This window comes from Cololabis saira, chromosome 9 (genome assembly GCF_033807715.1).
Source record: "Cololabis saira isolate AMF1-May2022 chromosome 9, fColSai1.1, whole genome shotgun sequence".
Taxonomy (NCBI): domain Eukaryota; kingdom Metazoa; phylum Chordata; class Actinopteri; order Beloniformes; family Belonidae; genus Cololabis; species Cololabis saira.
The window spans coordinates 38,570,086-38,588,614 of NC_084595.1; the positions used below are offsets into that span (position 1 = coordinate 38,570,086).

At 42.8% G+C, this 18,529-nt stretch overlaps 1 protein-coding gene across 6 annotated transcripts in view; it reads right to left on the reverse strand.

Annotated features, from left to right (window-relative positions):
• Positions 1–1,264: 1,264 nt before the first annotated feature.
• Positions 1,265–18,529, reverse strand: part of slc20a2 (solute carrier family 20 member 2) — a 57,331-nt gene continuing 40,066 nt past the window's right edge. For 4 of the 6 annotated variants that reach the window (XM_061729542.1, XM_061729545.1, XM_061729544.1 and 1 more), the window contains exons 7-11: positions 17,559–17,792; positions 15,919–16,561; positions 14,526–14,711; positions 11,797–11,881; positions 1,265–6,063 (exon numbers count right to left, since the gene is read on the reverse strand). In XM_061729542.1, coding sequence (XP_061585526.1) covers positions 5,899–6,063; positions 11,797–11,881; positions 14,526–14,711; positions 15,919–16,561; positions 17,559–17,792 — 1,313 coding nt within the window. In that variant the 3' untranslated portion in view covers positions 1,265–5,898. Of the gene's footprint in view, positions 6,064–10,303; positions 10,389–11,796; positions 11,882–14,525; positions 14,712–15,918; positions 16,562–17,558; positions 17,793–18,529 lie in introns of all 6 variants that reach the window. The other 2 variants (XR_009783121.1, XM_061729543.1) reach the window with 2 other exon arrangements.

An 18,529-nucleotide genomic window follows, 5' to 3' on the forward strand; every position in this document is an offset into this window, starting at 1 on the left:
AACTTTTAAAGAGTCCACAGTTTCAAATAAGAGAAGCCCTGAAAAGATGGAACAGACAGACAGGTTTGGTGGCTGTAGGACAGATTGCATGCCAAAATAAGGCGACATGAGGAGAGTCATCAAAAAACTCTTGGTGTGTCAGTCGTTGGACGACTTCACAGTAATAACAGAACAATGTCATTAATTACAGTTTATTTTAAACCATTTGTCACAATTTGTTGGCAATTTCCTGACATCTAAATGACATTTCTGTCACATACTTTTCTCAAAAACTCTCAGCCATGTCCACTTTTTTCACCGGCTGCACTACTTTTGAAATTGTTTGTGTAAAGCCTCTCATGGTCATGCAAATGTGTGCTGGATGCAAACTACTTCATGGAGTACACAGATCCCAGGTTCCACCAGCTCACAGAAGAAACTGAGGCCATGCGTTAACAAAAAAAAGGAGAATACTTACTTAGTCTTATTCTCAAATACGTACATTGACCACGTCTGCAGATATGTGACAGACGACTGAAACGCATCCCTCTTCATGGCTTTACCAGTCGTGTGTTGAGCTGCTCCAGGTTGCAGACAGGAATGCTGAAGCCACGTATGCTGGATCCTCTGATGCATAAACACCAATATTCATTTCCTTTTGCGTTTTAAGTTTGTATAGACTTGTTTGTGCTGCATTCAAAACCAAAAAACTCAGGATTTCCATCTTCTGATGGGTAAAAAAAAACCTGAAAAGAACATCAAAAAAGTCCTATGGGAGAATAAAAACAGACAAAGGGGTGTGTGTCATGATTGGATTTTGTTTTATCTTATTGGAATTTAACTGCTGATGAGAATTTGTCAGAATTTAATTTTCAGACTTGAGTCTTGTTATTTCAGTGTTTTTAAGCAGTCACATGAGTAAACTGCATGACTTCAAGCACAGAAAAAAGTTTTTCTCTTCTTCTCTTTTAATATGTCCCATTCAGAGTAACCCTAGATGGCTCCATAACAAGTAACAAAAATAAAAGTTAGTTATGAATGAGAATTTTTATCAATCAGATATTTGAGAAGGTTCATTCAATGACTTTGGACTCAATAACTCAGAGTATTGAGAGAAAAATACTTTGAAACAAAAACAAAACCCTTTTATATGGAGGGATGATCATTTAACAGGTGACACTTTTTGGAAAGCATCATCTCGCTGGACGTCCGCAGTGCTAAAAATGATGTATAAACAGAAATATTTCCCACATCCTCTGGAAAAAAAGGAGACAACTCAGAGGACTTTAGTTGTTCTTTGTAATTTTAATTCCCATAATTTAGTTTCAATGCAGACATTTGTTTTTTTCCACTAAAATCTTAAATAAAACATTACAGTACGATATATGCAAATCAGAAGAAGCTTTTAAGATTTTGTAGAAGCAGGCTACAGTTTCTTTTGAAATGTATTTGTTTTTTTTTTATATCATTGTTGTTATTGTTATTATTATTATAATAATTATTATTTACGTTTCAAGGACCGGACAGTTAAGTAGCAGTAAATAGTAAAAAGACAACACAGAGCTGTAAAGCCTGCAGGCCAGCCAAGGAGCACATTCTACTACAAAACAGACTAGAAGACCAGAGAAGACAGCACGCCACATCCAGGAGGTCTCAATGATGCCCTGCACCTCCTCTTCCTCCTCCTCCACCTTCATCCTCCTCTCATCCTCCTCTGAGAGGTGCTGCTAACTCCACATGACCAGGAGAGGGCGCTATTTCACCACAGTGACAGCGATGTAGTTACACCTTCACAACAAAGAGTCTGTATTGCACATTCAGGGAGGAAGAAATGGCACATTCTGTTTGGTGTTTCGCCCTCTTTTTATTTTTTATTTTAAAGTTAAAATGCAGTATAAACACAGTTACTCCCTCAATGGCAATTCCGTCACTCGTTGACTTACACTGAAAGGGTCTAAAATGCTGTCTTTCTCAAAGGGGAGGAAAGTGTCAAACTGCGCTATCTAGTGGCTGCACCCATCTGACAAAAAGTTATGTAATATTTTGTTATATTTAATGTACTGAATCAAGACATGGAGGTCAAAAATGCAAAGGTTTATGACTTAGGGGTTTCTGAATTTGTGCTTTCGTCACTCCTTCATAGTGGCTTTGTTTTTGTGCATAAAAGAGCGGATTATTAATTCTGATCAAAGCACAACAGTTCTGATGAAACTGAATCTTTCATCATTTTTTTTTTTTGGTAAATACTTATTTTTGTTTTTGTTTATAATAGAACATTTCCAAAGGCTTGTATATTTAAATACAAAGTTTTGTCAAGTATTTGAGCAAAATCAGCAAGCTGTCCTCACCGCTGCCGTGTGAGAATAGCTTTTTTTTTTCCTTCCACTTTCCTTCCCCATCTTGTGCAGTGCAACCCCCTGTTGGCCTATCAGGACTAAGAATGAATGAGAAACAAAAACAAACCAACAAAAAGAATGAGTGCGAGTCACACAGGAGGCCTGATGAGCATGGTGGTGATGTGTAGAAATAATTTGATACGGCTTACACGAAAGCAGGAGATGGAAAGTTTCTTTTTTTTCCCATGCTGTAAAAAGCTGAAAAATAGGTCTTGGAGTTTTCCCCCCACATTTAAACGGACACATCTCACAATTTTCACTAACAGGTGTCGACAACATCTTGGAATACTGCCCAATGCACTTTTAGCTGTTCAGCGGACAATAAAAAAAAAACTTTTTGGCAAATAAACGACCACTGCAGACCCAGAGCTGGTGAAAGAGATGTTTGGGTCATCTCTGGAAGTTCGGAAAACACAGTTTATGGTTTATGGAGACTCTTCAGGCGGAGTTTGTATCAGATTTTAACTGCGGTGTTCTAGAGGCTCACATTTATGTTGTCCACTTACTTAAAAGAGAGCATGCAACTTTGAAAAGCGGCGAGTAGCACTAGGATGTAAACACACCGGCCCCGTGCGGCCCCCTGTGTAACACGCAGCCTGTGGCAGATAAAAGGTCATGAGCTTCGAGAGAGTTCAGCTGCCAAAACCGAGCAAGCAAATGTGCTCACAGTCCAGTTCTCGTTTTTCTTTTTTTTTTTTTACAAGAGCTATTTCTCTCTACATTTCAACATGGCTACACAAAAAAGAAGAAAAAAAAAAAAAAAGGTGCCGTCCTCCACTCGGAGCTCATGATCGAAGCAGCAGGGAAACAAAATTACAAAGTGTTTTCATCTGAAGTTCAAAAATAAAAATGGTAAGTTTTAAAAGTCTGATCTACTGGCAACCAACACGTCAATCTACATATCAGAGAAACAAACCGGAGCTCTGGGGAAGTGTGGCACGCGGCACCGGCGGGGCGCTGACGCAAGTCCATCTCACAGGGTTGCCATGGCGACCGTCTAGCAAACACTGAGCCCCCCCCCCACCAGAATTAGCCATTTTTCCCCGGCAAGCCCACGATGTCTCCTCCAAAGTGTCCGGAAGCGCACCCAGGTTAAAACTCAGATATGGTAGAAAAATATATAGTTTTGATGAAATTTCTCTAGTTATTCTTCTGGTTACTGAATTGCACCCATACATGTACTGTTAACACATTGTAGTAGCTGTGTAAAGTGACAATGATCATGATTAGCGCTACTACTACAAACGGGAAACAAAACAAAAAACAAAACATAAAACAAAATAAAAAGTAATCGCGCACACATTTGCTCTCACTCTTATACTCTAGACACTTCTGGTTAATTTTCTTTTACTTGCACTTAAAAATTCATGGTTAATAGTTTGTCTTTCATTGGCATCATTAGGCAACGGTTTTGTTTTTTTTGTTGTTTTTTTGTTTTTCACAGATACTCTACAATATGGTTACGATGTAAACACCACAGTACTTAATTATTTGACTGTATCTGCACAGTAAGTAAAAACACAACGTTACAAGGCATGTGGCTACTTAAGCATAGATTTGTTCATGAAAAACAAAAACAAACAAAAAAAGAAAAAACACCACAATAAAAAGAACTTGCATCGAATTTGTTCAAAAGAAAAGAAAAAAAAAGTTTTAGACTTTGTTCGTCCACAGGTCACGTGACCCCGGTTTAAAAAGCTGGTGATGATCAGTTGTACCTCCCCGTCGAAAATACCGTCTCTCTCAGAAACATGGATCGTCAGGCAAAAGACTCGATATATGTTGTGCGTCTTTAACTGAGCCCTCGGCATCAAACCAACGCTGAGACTGAGACTGAAGCGAGAGATGCCGCCGCACCTCAACAAAACCAGTGTGCAGTTGAATCTGCAGCCTCTCCACATCTGCACAGCTGGCTGCGTTATAATACAACGGTTTAATATTTCACTGTTTGATATGACACATTTGCTATGTAGCATGACGAGGTTCCCCCCCCCCCCACAACCGGTTTTGTCACATGGAGGGGATGTGAAAGAAAAACCCCGGGACGCGAGTCTGGAGAGCCGCGGTCCGTCCCTGGCAGGGGGCCGACGATATGACGGAGCATTACGTATGAAATGAAAGGCAAAAGGGATGAAGGTATGTGAACGTCATACGAGACCTTGTTAGTTCTTTTTTTTTCTTTTTCTCTTTTTCAAACGTCTCAGCTCACGCATCGTGTTTTGGCCTCTGATGCACCTAAACACAGATTTTTGCTACGTTAAAATGACATGCTGAAATGGTAAGAGTTACTTTGGCATGGATCTGCTCTGAAAAAGAACAACCTCTCCGTCCCTCATTCTCTAAAAAAAAAACAAAAAAACAACTGCACTTTTTTTTTTCTCAAGGAGGGAACAATACCGTATTATAGATACCGAGAAGGAACCCCCGAATAAACCGGTTTAGTGTGTCTTTTTTCTTCTCTTTTTTGCTATGAGCAATGGGCAAAGAAAAGGTTCGGTAAAATGATAAGATCATGAGGTAAGGACCCCCCTCTCCCTCCCCTCTCCATCTACTACATTAAAAAGAAAGCTGCGATCCCCATCCCGCCGCCCAACTCCATAAAGACATTATTTACAGTACAAATTACAGTATAATACATCATTAAAAATATGAGATCCATCTCTAAAAACATACAGGAGCGCTTGACAAAAATCGGCTCTTTAGTAAATTAGGTTTCTATGGTATCATGTGGAAAATAAACACGGAGCAGAGTGACAGATGCGCCATCGTCCTTCCCATTTGGCCCCGGTTGTACCTGCGCGCCGATACGATGCTGGGCGGGTTGGTTTGACCCCCACACAAACGCACACACCTTTTCTTCTTTTGTGTTAAAGCAAGCTGCAATACAACAAATCATAATCCACCTTAACAATATGTACAAGCTTTTCTTTTCTTTTTGGAATATTGATTATGACGAGCACCGGACCAACAATGCTACCCGATATTGCAGGAAGAATGATGAAAGGTTTGACTTGAGGAAATGTTGTCAGAAGTGACCGCTTTTTGAAATATTATTTTAGTCGTAAGCTGTTTTGAGAATCATGATTCTTTTTAGCAGAAGCTGAAAACGGCGGCTCTCGTTTTGTCCAGCAGATATCGTTCTCGTTAAAGGTTACTGGTAAGTTGTTTTATATACAGCAGATTGAGTGACAGACTTCGTATGCAACCCACCCTCTCATTAAGAGAATAAATAAAAGAAAAAAACAATTATTATAAACTCAAAAGTCAAAAAGACCTCGAGACAACGGAGCCGGACAGAGCGTGAACCAACCCTCCCCCCCCACAACCACGGTACAACCAAGTCCACTTGTAAACATCTGCAGCTCCCTCCAACTCGTCTGCTCTTCTCCACATTCCCCGTCTTCACTTCCTTCTCCTCTCCTCTCCTTCCTGCCACCTCCAAACTCAAGCTACGGTTTTCACCCGAGTTTCCCTCCGTGCCGCTCGCCTTCCTCCTCCGCTCCCCCTCCCAGCCGCGGGGCCCTCACACGTAGGGCAGGATGCCGTAGACGAACAGGGCCATGACGGCGGCGCTGAAGAGCCCGGCCACCGGCACCGTGACGAACCACGCCAGGAAGATGTTCCTGAAGAGACGCCAGTCCACGGCCTTCTGGGAGCGGATCCAGCCCACGGCCACGACCGAGCCCACCTGGAGGAGGCCCCGCCGGAGAGGAGAACAGTTAGGGGGGGAAGAGAAGACAACGCTCAAGGTGGAGACGACGATGAAGAGCTGCAGGCTGCACACGCTTTGCTCACGACACCAGAGTTTTGAACATTGTTCCGTTGTCTTTTCTCGTCAGCATGGTTTCCAATTAAATTTTGTATTTATATAGCGTCAATTACAACAGAAGTTGTCTGTAGGTGCCTTCCAAAGACCACTACATGACCCCCGAGCAATTATTACATAAACACTGGCAGGTAAAAACTCCCCTAGTGGGAGAAAAACCTTAAGGCAAATATTGGCAAGGAAAAACTCCCCTTTAGGAGGAAGAAACCTGGATCATAAGGGGGGGCCAGCTGGGTAAATCTTGCCAACAGTCATGGACCCTTCCTCAGTCATCATTAGGTTTATGTTTTTGTACTTTTACATAGAGGTGTCAAGTAACAAAGTACAAATACTTGGTTACCTTACTTAAGTAGAAATTTTGGTTATCTATACTTCACTGGTGTAATTATTTTTCAGATGACTTTTTACTTTTACTCCTTACATTTTCACGCAATTATCTGTACTTTTTACTCCTTACATTTTAAAAACAGCCTTGTTACTCTATTTTGGCCTTTAAAAAAACTATCCAGTTAAATTGCTCCATCCAGATAGAGTGAATTTGGTTGTGGTTGTTTCAGATGTTCTTGTCCAGTTTTGTTCTTACATCCGTTCCCTCAGATTCCTGCAACTAAACTTGGATGTACATTCCAATAAAGGTTAGGATAAATGATAACATGCCTCTGAAGTTTGACTTTTTGCACCATTACAATACTTATAGGCAACTAGTCATCATATCTCCTGCTCTCTGAAACACATGTTAATGCTCAATAGTACACATATATGGTTCTTTAATATATTTGCATTATACTAAGATGCATTCATTTTCAATGGCTTTTTTTCCCCTTACATTACTTTTACTTTTATACTTTAAGTAGTTTTTAAACCAGTACTTTTATACTTTTACTTGAGTAAAAAACTTGAGTTGATACTTCAACTTCTACAGGAGTATTTTTAAACTCTAGTATCTATACTTCTACCTGAGTAATGAATGTGAATACTGAAGACACCTCTGTAAAAGAGGCGTCTGAAGACACCAGGGTGGCGCTTTGTGGGCTGTGAAGAAACAAACGTGGCAAACTTTGTTTTGCCATGCGTGTGCAACTTTGTTTAAAAAACAAATAGTTGTTTTGCTAAGAATTCAGCTCGGCAGTTGTCATGGAAACATGAAGCTCTGCAAACACTGGCTATTGACTAATGAGCATTAATCATTGTCACTTGCTGCATTTGGGCTGGAGAAAAACTACGCTTAGTTGTAATCAAGAACTAACTAAAAAATAATACTATGTAATCTGGTTAGCACCAACGACTAAGATGAGTTTGGTAGGCACACATGACTGAAAAGCACAACTTCAATCTTGAGTGAAACCTTATAAGTACTGAGGGTATCTGAATATCTGAGCTGAAAGAAAAGACAGAAGTCCGTGAGGAACTCACGAAAAGCAGCTGAACAGAAAAACGTGTGCAGCCTTCAGCTCCTCAACTGTCACAATCAAATTAGTTACAGCATGCCAAATATGGAGATTAGCACTGAATCAATTCATTTTTAAAAGCGGAAGTCTGAAGCTGCTGGGTCTAGTACGGCGAAAGTTAAATACTTACCTTTTTAAAAGAAAAAACACGTTTTCAGTGTTAAAACACATGCCTGCAAACTTGTGTCGATTTTCAGCGACATACGACGTTTGAATGAAAATGTAATTCACGTGAATCGTCTTCGCAATAACAAATCTTGGGTGGAACGCAACAACAGCATGTAACAAGATGCTAAACTGTTTCTTGGAAGGTTTATTATACCGTTGGAGACTTTTAAGTAGTTTGGTTTAAGTTACGTAGCATGATAAATTACCAATCAACATTCAGAAAAGATTTGAAAAAAGAGAAAGCAAGTATAACTTGAAAGGAACAGAGATCTTTAAAAAACCAAGATTCAGGACCAAATAGATGAAACATTGTGTTTCAGTGAAAGGAATCAGTTTATGGAAAAATCTGAACAAAGGACAATTAAAGCCAATATGTTAACGACATATAATGATAAATGTTAGTTAAGTTTGATTGACATACCCATAGCCGGCGGCTATTTTTTATTTTAGTATTTTTTTTATTTACTTAGTTGTTGCTTTTTTAATTTACGTTCTTTGTGATTTGATTATTCCTGCTCCCTTTCATTCACAGATTAGGAACATTTGTGTTTGTGTTGAGTTGTTTGTTGTATTATTTTGAATGAAATAAAGAATAAAAATAAAATAAAATAAAATAAAATAAATAAATTGCCTTAATTTCACCATGTAATGGAAACGAATAGACCGAAGCGCTTCCCTTATCTTGAGTGTGATTGGCCGTCTACCAAAGATTTGCTATTGCAAAGATGCTCTTAGATACACGATTCAAACGACGAACATCGTTGATAGCGACACGAGTTTGCAGACATAGAGACAGGAGATATATTTGTTTTATCTCCAGACCTCCACTATGGCATTCTTAACCCATTTAAAAAAAAAAAAAACATTTGTAAAAAAAAGACAGAACGGAAAGAAGAAATAATTGTGGACTTTCAGACACCTCGGTGTGTGAGCCGGTCGTGCAGCGACTGGTTTGAGCTCTGTAAATGATGCTGCAGTTGGACAGCGGCAGCACTGTAGTCTGCTCTTATACGGCCAGGGGAACACGAGACACTCGGCTCGTGCTCTGGTTTCCGCTGACATGACCCTCCACATTTAGTCAGTCGCATTTCTAGCAGAAAGGCCAGTCTTAATCAGTGACTGTAGTGGCTGACCTCATAAAAATATCCACCAGAAGGAGGTCCCAGAGCAGGTTAACGCACAGTTTAAAAAAGGGACAATTACGATGCCTTCTGGAGGAAAATCTGACAAATGTGACCAAAGAGGTTTGTTTTTATTTAAATGCATCAGTAAAATGTGAAGCATGCGGGGATCTGAGTTTTGGCGCTGCCTCCAGAGCTTTCTCAAACCACAAGTCACTGTACGGGATCAGATTGAAGTGGCTCACACAGCGAGGCCGGGCATCAATCTGGTTTACTGAAGAAAACCATCAGACCGGACAGAAGTTAAAACCAGATGGATGCCCGACACTCCCCACTCTGACACACTCACACACACTCACACACACACACACACACACACACGCTCAATCACACACACAATCACACACACACACACACCCATCTCAGGGGTGTTGACAGATGCTTTTGGCTACTGCACTTTTTCAACTTAATTATTTGAACCTAAATCTGTCCCTTCTAAGGGTTTATAAATATTTCAAGGTTTTTCTTTTGTTTTTGTAACCCAAAAACATCCGTACACCTCAAGAGACACAATCACTACATCATTTGAATCACCACCACAGTTCTATACCTCTAACAATCAGTAGATTTAGCATTTTGGCAAAGCGGGTGATTATCTGAGGTTTTAGGGGAGAGACAAGAGTATTTGGAGGTGAGGAATGAAAATGAGGAATTGATGGAGATGCTGATGTTTAGACTGAAAACTGATCATCATTAATTATATCCCAGTTTTGAATCTTGTGCAGGTTTCCTTCAGAAGCCTTAATATTACTGAAGTTTAACAATAAAAAGTTAGATTATTCCTTAAACTTATTATGAAGTAAAGTAGTTCGCCTCATTGACATGCATTTTTGAACTTATCTACTTAAAAAAAAGGAGAGCAGACCTGCTTCTGGATGCAACCTGACATTTAGAGAGAGAAAAAAAAGATGCGAGTGGCTTTTTCTTCTCATCCAAGTTTCTGTTAAAAAGTTAATGATGGTGCCGCAGCAACACAAGCTCAATGTCAACATTAAAACAACCATGTTTTAACATGTTTTAATTATGTTTTAACAACTACCTGGGGCGAAAAAATGCGAAAACGTCTGGATGATAAAGTTCCCTGGCTTCAGTATCTTCTGCGTTACAAACTGCCTACAAAGCTCTTCATAGGAGCTAACTAGGATTTTTTTTTTGGCTGCTGGAGGAAAACTGCAGGAAAAGTCAAAACTGCAACTTTAGGAGTTGTGATTGCTTTTGGTGATTGACAGCTAGAGGTGAAGCAATGAAGAGGAGCTCTGAGAGGAGCTCCCTCTGGCACGACTTCACGACCTTCGACTCCAATACCTTGCAGTGGGTGGAGCTTATTGGGATGCCCACATTTGATGCAACAAGGACTGTTAGCGCACTCATTACTTCAATGCAAAATCCGCTGTGAGGGACAGATGAGTAGAGAGACAGAAAGATGGAGAGGGAGAGGTAAAACAAAAAGTGGAGAACAAGTGTGACAGGTGGGTTTCGGGGGGAGCGGGAGGAGGAGGCTGGTGGTGGGGGAGTCGGCCGGCAGCCAAGCACAGGAAGGTGGAGGACCCACACACCACACCATGCCAGTGCTGAGAGGGCAACATGGGAGAGAGCTGATGGAAATGACACAGAAAATGAGACACGACGTGTGTGAGGAGGGGAGGGGGGAGACTGGGCCTGCAGGGGTCCGGCTCGGTCTCCCAGACTGGATCTGACGGTCCTGTGGAGAACGGGGGGGGAGGAGCTGCACACTGCTGCCTGGGGACGGACGCGCGTCACACCCAACATCGGTTTCCACGGCGTAAAAAAACTGGCAAATCCAGAAGATGAACAGAAAATTCAACCTTATGAAAATGTGGGTTTTAATTAGAGTCTGGGCTTTCATCTTCATCATCCACAGTGAGACTGCTAGCGCACTCTCCAAATTAATTACCAGATTAAGTCTCGGTGTGACGCTTCCAGAGTAAAAATATACTGCATGATTAACAGGGATAAATTGTCTGACACAAAGCTGATACATAATATCATAGTTAAGAAAATATCAGCAAACATTACATTATTTTCAATTATTAAAATGGTCATTAAGAATCTAAATGTTGGAAAGAAGGGTAATTAAAAAAAAACAACCCTGTTGAAGAAATATACGCCACGGAAAAATTGACTTTTTGTTTGAGAATCAGAAGAAAGGATTTTGCTCAAAAGTGGCAAAAATGGTCTACATTTAAGGTCAAATCCCAGCCATGCCCTTAAAGAAGGGAAAGAAAAGAATGGCAAAAAAAAAAAAAAAAAAAAAAAATCTATTTCCTTTCTGTGTAACTTGAAAAAGATAAAAATAAATAAAAAGTATTAAAAAAAAAAAAATAAAAAAAAAACAACCCCCAGCCGGAGAAGCCTTCGGTCAGGACAAGTGAGATCAACATTTAATGATTTAATATCCTATTTTTTTGCCAGTTTATCAGTTTAGAGAACTTTTTATTTAAGAATTTGACTAAAATCAGTATTTTTATCATGCAAAGAAGACTTGTCCAAATTTGCATGCATAATGACGAGCCTCTGTATTTTTTTTCTTGCTCCGCCGGACTTCTTTGAACAAAAGGTCGCCATTTCTGAGCCGTGTTACGCCGCTTGTACAACAAGTAATGAAACTTAATTTAGGAACGCGCGTCTTGCCAGGAAGACTGCGTGGGTTCTGCAGGGAAGAGGAATCCTCTGGCAGGCGACCCTGGGAGGCAGTGTGAGCTCCTCGCCCCCCGGGAGGCCCTGGGGGGAGTTGGAGGGGCAGCCGGAGGGGCGGCCGCAGGGCCGCTCAGTCATACCTTGCAGTGTGTGGTACTGACAGGGATTCCGATATTGGAAGCCAACACGACTGTGAGTGCAGAAGCCAGTTCAATAGTGAATCCACTGTGGAGGGAGGGAAGGAGGGAGAGAGGGGGGAGACGAGGGGTTGAGTCAGGGAGGGGGGGGATAAAGAGTCATTCTTCATTGTAACGTTTATGGCGCTGCTGCTGCTGCTGACGGCAGGCCCTCGCCAGCATCCACGTTAGCCAGCACAGACAACATTTCTCTTCATTTTCAGTTATTCATTCACATACTCCAGAGGAAACAAATAAATGTGGAGGTCACATTTCCCACCCGCAACGAGAGAGAGCATTCCTGTGACAGCTTAAATGTTTGGAGGTGGTTACAGCTGCGTGTGACACAGACAGAGACGCTGTGGGTGTGTTTTTGTCGTGACTTGTGCTTACTAGACGACATTTTCCCCAAAGTCATGCCCTGTTGCCAGAGCAGTTTGACTTCAGACCAGTGGATCACTGGAAGAGAAGATCGTTAAACAAACACACACAACCACACACACACAGACACACAGACAAGTAGACTGAAACTGAAGCGTTAGTCGGTAGTGTTTCTATTTAAGAAATTAAAAAGCTGCAGCAACACTGAGTTACGGTTCAGAGAAAAGGACACTACTGTAAGTTATGTCAGGAGTGTCAGGATCATTAAAATGTCATTCCTTTCCACGTTGCGGAGTTCATGAACCACGGGAGCCAATTTTCCTCACGGCAGGGCTCCAATTATCTGACCTGAGCCAATCGGGAACATGGCACGGACCGTCGGTAAACAGGCCTTCCAACCGTGTCTGCAATAAAAATCCAACACTTGCAAAAATGTGGAACAACTTAGCGGGCTTAACGCACGTTTTACATGAAAATGTTTCCAAAAATGTCTCAGAAAAAAACCCTTTTACACCACCCTAGTGAGCTGGAAACTCTAGAACATCATAAACGCGTAGTGTGGGATCTCGGTTAATTTACAATACTGACTCCTAAAACTGGAAACGGTCGGTTGCATCTTCAGTCATCTGTCACGAGATAGATGAATAGAAATAACACTTTTCAACCTTAGAAAAGAGCAGCCATGATAAACTGCACGTGTGATCTATGTACAGTAAAGGTACAGTAAAGGTTGAAGTGCAGGCTCGGGCGTGTACCGTGGGCTACACCCATCTACACCATCTCCTGTCTGCACCCCAAACTAATGTCTTTGTCAGGTTGATGCATGGCAACAGACACCGGAGAGAAAAGAGAGCCTTTATAAGAGGGAACCAGAGCAAATTTGTGTTGGGTTTCTGGCAGCAGAGTGGGTTGGTGATGGAGGGAGGGGAGATTAAGGAAGAAAAGGGCCACATAAAGAGAGAGGGGGTAAAAGAAGGGGAAAAAAAAAACACATGGCAAAATAATAAATGAGGGGAAATAATGAGATGGAGTAAGCGTGAGAAAGACAGAGAGAGCGAGCTTTAGAGGTGACAGACGGAAACAAAAAATGCAGCGAGAAGAAAAGGATGGTAAGGAACAAAAGAAGAAAAAAAAATAAGGGGAAAAAGTGAAGGCAAGGAAATGAACAAGGTTAACCACAAAAAAACCCGGAGATTTACAGTAGAGGCAGGAAGGAGAAAGTAGGAGGATACGAAAAAAGAAAAAAGAGAAGTGGAAGGGAATGCTGGCACTCCTCCCTGCGGTCGGGGAGGAGAAGTCAGAGTTCCCACTGTGGACGGACCCCTCCCTCATCCCTTCTGCTGTACTTTCCTTTATCCAGAATGCCCAACAACTTCCTGTAACCCTGTGTGACGCTCCCGCCGGTCAACAACACACACGCACACACACACACACACACACACACGCACACACACATGAACGAATGAGTGGGAAGACAAGACCGCAAAGAGTAAGAGGGGAGATTTACAGCACGGGCGGAGGAGGAGGAGCGAGCGGATGTGTAACGTCTGTTGCTTCAGTTGTCAGACGGAGCGAGGCTCCACGGCTTTATCTGCTGCGGTCCAAGACGCCACTTATTTATTCATGATTATTATGTAATATGTAAAAAAAAACAACTAGCACTTGTATTTTACTGCTTAAACGGAGAGTCACTGCAGAAACGGCCTATAGAGGATCCCTGAACATAATCATCAGCTTATTCAAAAACAGAGTGCTTTTTATCTCTTCAATTTGTTTGTGCTCACGTGGGAGGGCAGAAAAAGAAAATATTTCATTGTTTTAAAAACACAGAAAAGTTCACTATCAAAATAATATTCTACTCTTCATTTATATATTTTACTTGAAAAGTATTTGTACCTTATAGATTCTTACAGAATACTGAACTAGTTTAACAGGGTCATAGATGTGCCTCTCCGATGCAAACGTAATGAAATAATAGAGATTTTCATCCACAGCTCTGTGTGTTCGAGGATACGTTCTCAGGCAGGTTTACAGTAATCAGGAAATGCGGTAGGCACCTGGTTTGGGTTTACACATTTCACATAAACGCTAGGGTGTGAACGGCCGTGTGAGTGGGCATCCTGGCTCAGCCGTGAGGATGTGAAGTACAGCGACGACAGCGAGGCTGTTGGCGCCGCATGGGCTCGCTTGTGTCGGCATACGGCCGGCTCTTTGCAGCAGGTAAAACCAGTCCCGTTGGGAAGATGGGCCTCCGCCACGAACACACCCACCCACCGTTCACAGACACACACCGTTACAAAAAACGTTCTCACCTGGAGGGCGTGATGGGAGTCAGGTCCTTCCCCATGGTCTGGATGACGCGGCGGCCCCACACCCACAGACCGGCACAGATGCCGATACCGCCGTAGAACAAGAGCCAGATGGGGGTGGCGGCGTCCTGCATCACACCTCCCTGGTCATAGATCATCCACAGCGCCACCAGGGGGCCGATGGCATTACTGCAAAGACCAGAAGATGGATACTGAACTCAGCTATTCAAGTCTGCTTGACCTGGACCACATGCTGTCAAATCAGCAGTAGGGGTGTAACGATACACTAATCTCACAATACGGTACGATACACAATATTGAGGTCACGATAACGATACGATATTATAGCAGCATTTTTTTTAACAACCTTGAATGAGGAACATATGACTGGAAAAAATGGTCTTTTATTTGAAAGACACAAAATACAAAAAAATACTGTGCGTTTGCCCTATTGTTCCAGTTTGTAATGTTTTATAACTGTTTAAGTTTTAAAGAGAAAGCCAGGCCAACTATTTTCCACAAACTGAACTAAAAGTAAATGTCAGGTTTGCATTATGCATCTTCAGTTTCATACAAGTACAAATGTTTTGCCACAAACTGATGAAACTCATGTATGATTTGACTTTTTTCTTTTCCAGAAATTTAACAAGTAAAATTAAATAAATAAATTAAAGTAAATAAATACATACAATTTTACATCATAAAAAAGATTGATTCATGCTCACCTTATAAGTGTAAGAGGAGATTTATTTTTGTTAAGAAGTTTATTTTGGTAATTCAGGGTTCATTATTTTATAAATATATTCTTTATATTCTGTAAATCAGGGACTATAATGACACTAGTCAGTTTATCTGTAGTTGTTAATATGTTTTAGATTGGGCGGAGTGATACAGCACTAGGTGCTGTGTTGATGTTCTAAAATCCTACACTGTTGAGGGACATTAAAGTACACTGGAACTCAGCAGAAGTTTTCCCGTGTTTATCCTACTCACGATCCCAAAAAGGTTTAATTTAATAAGGTAAGGCTTAACTCTACACCAGACTTACATAAGTTAAAGTTCGGAGCTCAAAACCCCCAAGAGTCCCGTGATCGGGACCAAAACGGTACTAGTTTCTTCTGAGCGGAGTAAGATTTTGGTCCGCGGGTCGAAGCGCGGTCGGCACCAATATGCTGTTACTAGTCAACACAATATATTCATATTAATAACCCAATATCGCGATACAGTTTGTCACCTCCACGAAACGTTTCGTGACGTTTTTGTATCGCGAAATTTCGTGGCACGATATATTGTTACACCCCTAATAAGCTGTGAAACATACTTTTCTATAACAAAGGCTTCAGGAATAATGAACTATATGATCAGTACAAGGGTTTATTGAGGCTGCCTCGGTCACCTGACATCGTTGCCACCGTGGGCGAAGGATCCGAAGCAGGCGGTGAGGATCTGCAGGAAGTGGAAGAGCAGGAACACCTCCGGCTTGTCCTTCTCCTCCCGATCTTCCTCCGTTAGGTCGTCCAGAGGTATCGGAGCTGGGGATCCGTCTTCGTCCGTCCCTTCCAGGTCCGTGGCGAGCTTCAGCTCCACCCCGCCCTCCTCCGCTTCGATCTCGGCCTCCGCCACGGCGTTGCAGTACGACGAGTAGCTGTCGTAGCGGATCCGCTTCTTGGTGTAAGACACGCTGTTGCTCCTGCCGCCGCCGCCGCCCTCGCCCACCAGCTTCTCGCTGTCGTCGCGCGACTCCGAGCGGATGATGGGCTGCACGGGCATGCCGCATATGGCGGCCGTGTAGCAGGTGTAGCTGTTGTTGCGGCGCAGCAGGCGGTAGTTGTTGTCGGCCGGGCCGGCGCCGGAGCCCGAGCGGATATTATCGTCCATGCGGCCCAGGTGGATCTTGTGGAGCAGGTCTTTGTAGAGACCCGAGTCCTTGTGCACCGTGTGGTACACCTGGCCGTCGCTGCGCGTGTGGCCGTCGAAGCTGAAGCTGCCGTTGGAGACCGGGGACTTGAGGCAGCCGTTGGTCATGGAGTGGGTCCGACCTGGAGGAGAAACCACTCAAATGAGAACGAGGAAGAACTACAAGAGTTTTTGGGCCAGTCCCAATCCCCCCCCCTACCCCTACCCCTACTTTTCAGCACTACCCCTACATTTTGCGCATTCCTGTGAGGGTAGTGGTGTCCCAATTCCTCTTTTCATCTAGGGCCAAAACGAGGGCTAGTGGTTATCAATCTAGCCCTTCAGAGCGAGGGTTTTCAGATGCTGACTTCGCGACTGAGGGCCAGAGAAATTTCCCAGAATGCTTTAAAAAAAAAAACATGGCGGACATTTCTTATTTTTTAGTGAATAAACTCAATATTTTGAGTTAGTTTCTGCATAAAAATGCGTTTTGATTACATTTCTAGCGAGAAATATATATTTTACTTTCATAATATTCACTCAGTGAATGTACATAATCACTCGCTTGCTCGTTTTTTCAGATCTCTCCAGAATAAAGGCTGATTTATGGTTCCGCGTTAAGCCTATGGCGTAGGTTACGCGGCGACGCGCTGCGTACGCGGCGCGTCGCCGCATAACCTACGCCGTAGGCTCTGCGTCGATTTAACGCGGAACCATAAATCAGCTCCCCAGCCGGCGGCTCTAGATATCCCCCGAAAACATCGGAACAAATTTCTTAACAGGCGTTATTTGGATAAACTGAGCCCATGTTGGGGATCTTAACGGTTACTTTTACGCCTGAAAAAATATTAAAACTTAATAAAGTGGCATATTAACAGCGCTACAGCTGAAATTAAAACAGCTTTTAGCTCTGGGCTTCCTGATATGGTGTGACGTATGTGCAAACGTAACTACACAGTCGCTTACGTACCCGAACGTAAACCACGCAGTGACGTAGCGAGTGGTGTCCCAATCCCTAGGGAAGATTACAAGGGTCCTACTCATTTTTAGGGCTAGTGGTAGTGAGTGAGGGCTAGTGGTAGAAAGTATGGGGTGTATTGGGATTGGCCCTTTTTGTCTTGTGGATGATTAGTGCTTTACCGTAGACCCTGCCGTTGGGCAGGACCGTGCCCCCGTTGGCCAGGCTGGTGAGCTCCACGTTGGAGTCGCGGGTGCTGCGGTCGCCGCCGCCCCCGGTGAGCGGAAGCACGGCCTCGTCCGTGCCCTTGGCCCCCGGCAGCTCTTTGAAGACGGGACTCTCCTCCTCTTCCTCGGGGATCTTGTCCAGGCTCTCGTCTGAGATCCTGGACAGAGCCTGCTCCTTCTTTAATCGACCTGATGGAAATCCAGCAGTAATCCAGCCGTCAGAGGCAACACCGCTCTTGGTGGAAACATATTCTAATAATCCTAGAGCCAGCACTCATAAAGACCGTAAAGACTGTCGCGTGGAAAAGTTTCAAGTTACATGAACAGTCGACAGAAATCATTCAGAAATGAGCTGCTGTCAGAACAGCGAGGGGCAAAAAAACCCTAAGCAGACACGTTCCATAAACGCACGCAACCATCAGCTGATCCAAACTAATCCCACAGCTGACATCCTCGATGCACGGCCGCTTCTGGAACACAAACACAGCCAGAGCCATTACGCTTCAATATTGTCTATAATCCTCAAAGGCATTCGGAGCCGTGACATGTCAAGCACCAGGTCAGGTCGGCCTCACACCCCTGCACCGTCAAAAGAAAACAAAAGAAACCAGCGTCTCTATTTTAAGCCTGAACTTGGATGTTAGTTCTTCACCTACCCAAATAACTGTTTCGTGTTAACCCTATTTGACAGGTTTGCAGCTGAAAGCATTTCGATTAGCATTATTAGCACTAAGCAAAGTTTAGCAGACTGTCTTCCACTCTCCTCTGTACTTCTACTTCAGCCGTTTTAAATTCCTCTCTCTGCAAGCTGTGGGCTGCTTTTCCCATTAGAAGAAATTATAGTCAAGTTTGAGGTGAGAGCTTGCTGTACTGCAGGACATAACCACTTTATAAATTAAAGAAAAAGACATACTTAGAATGCCAGA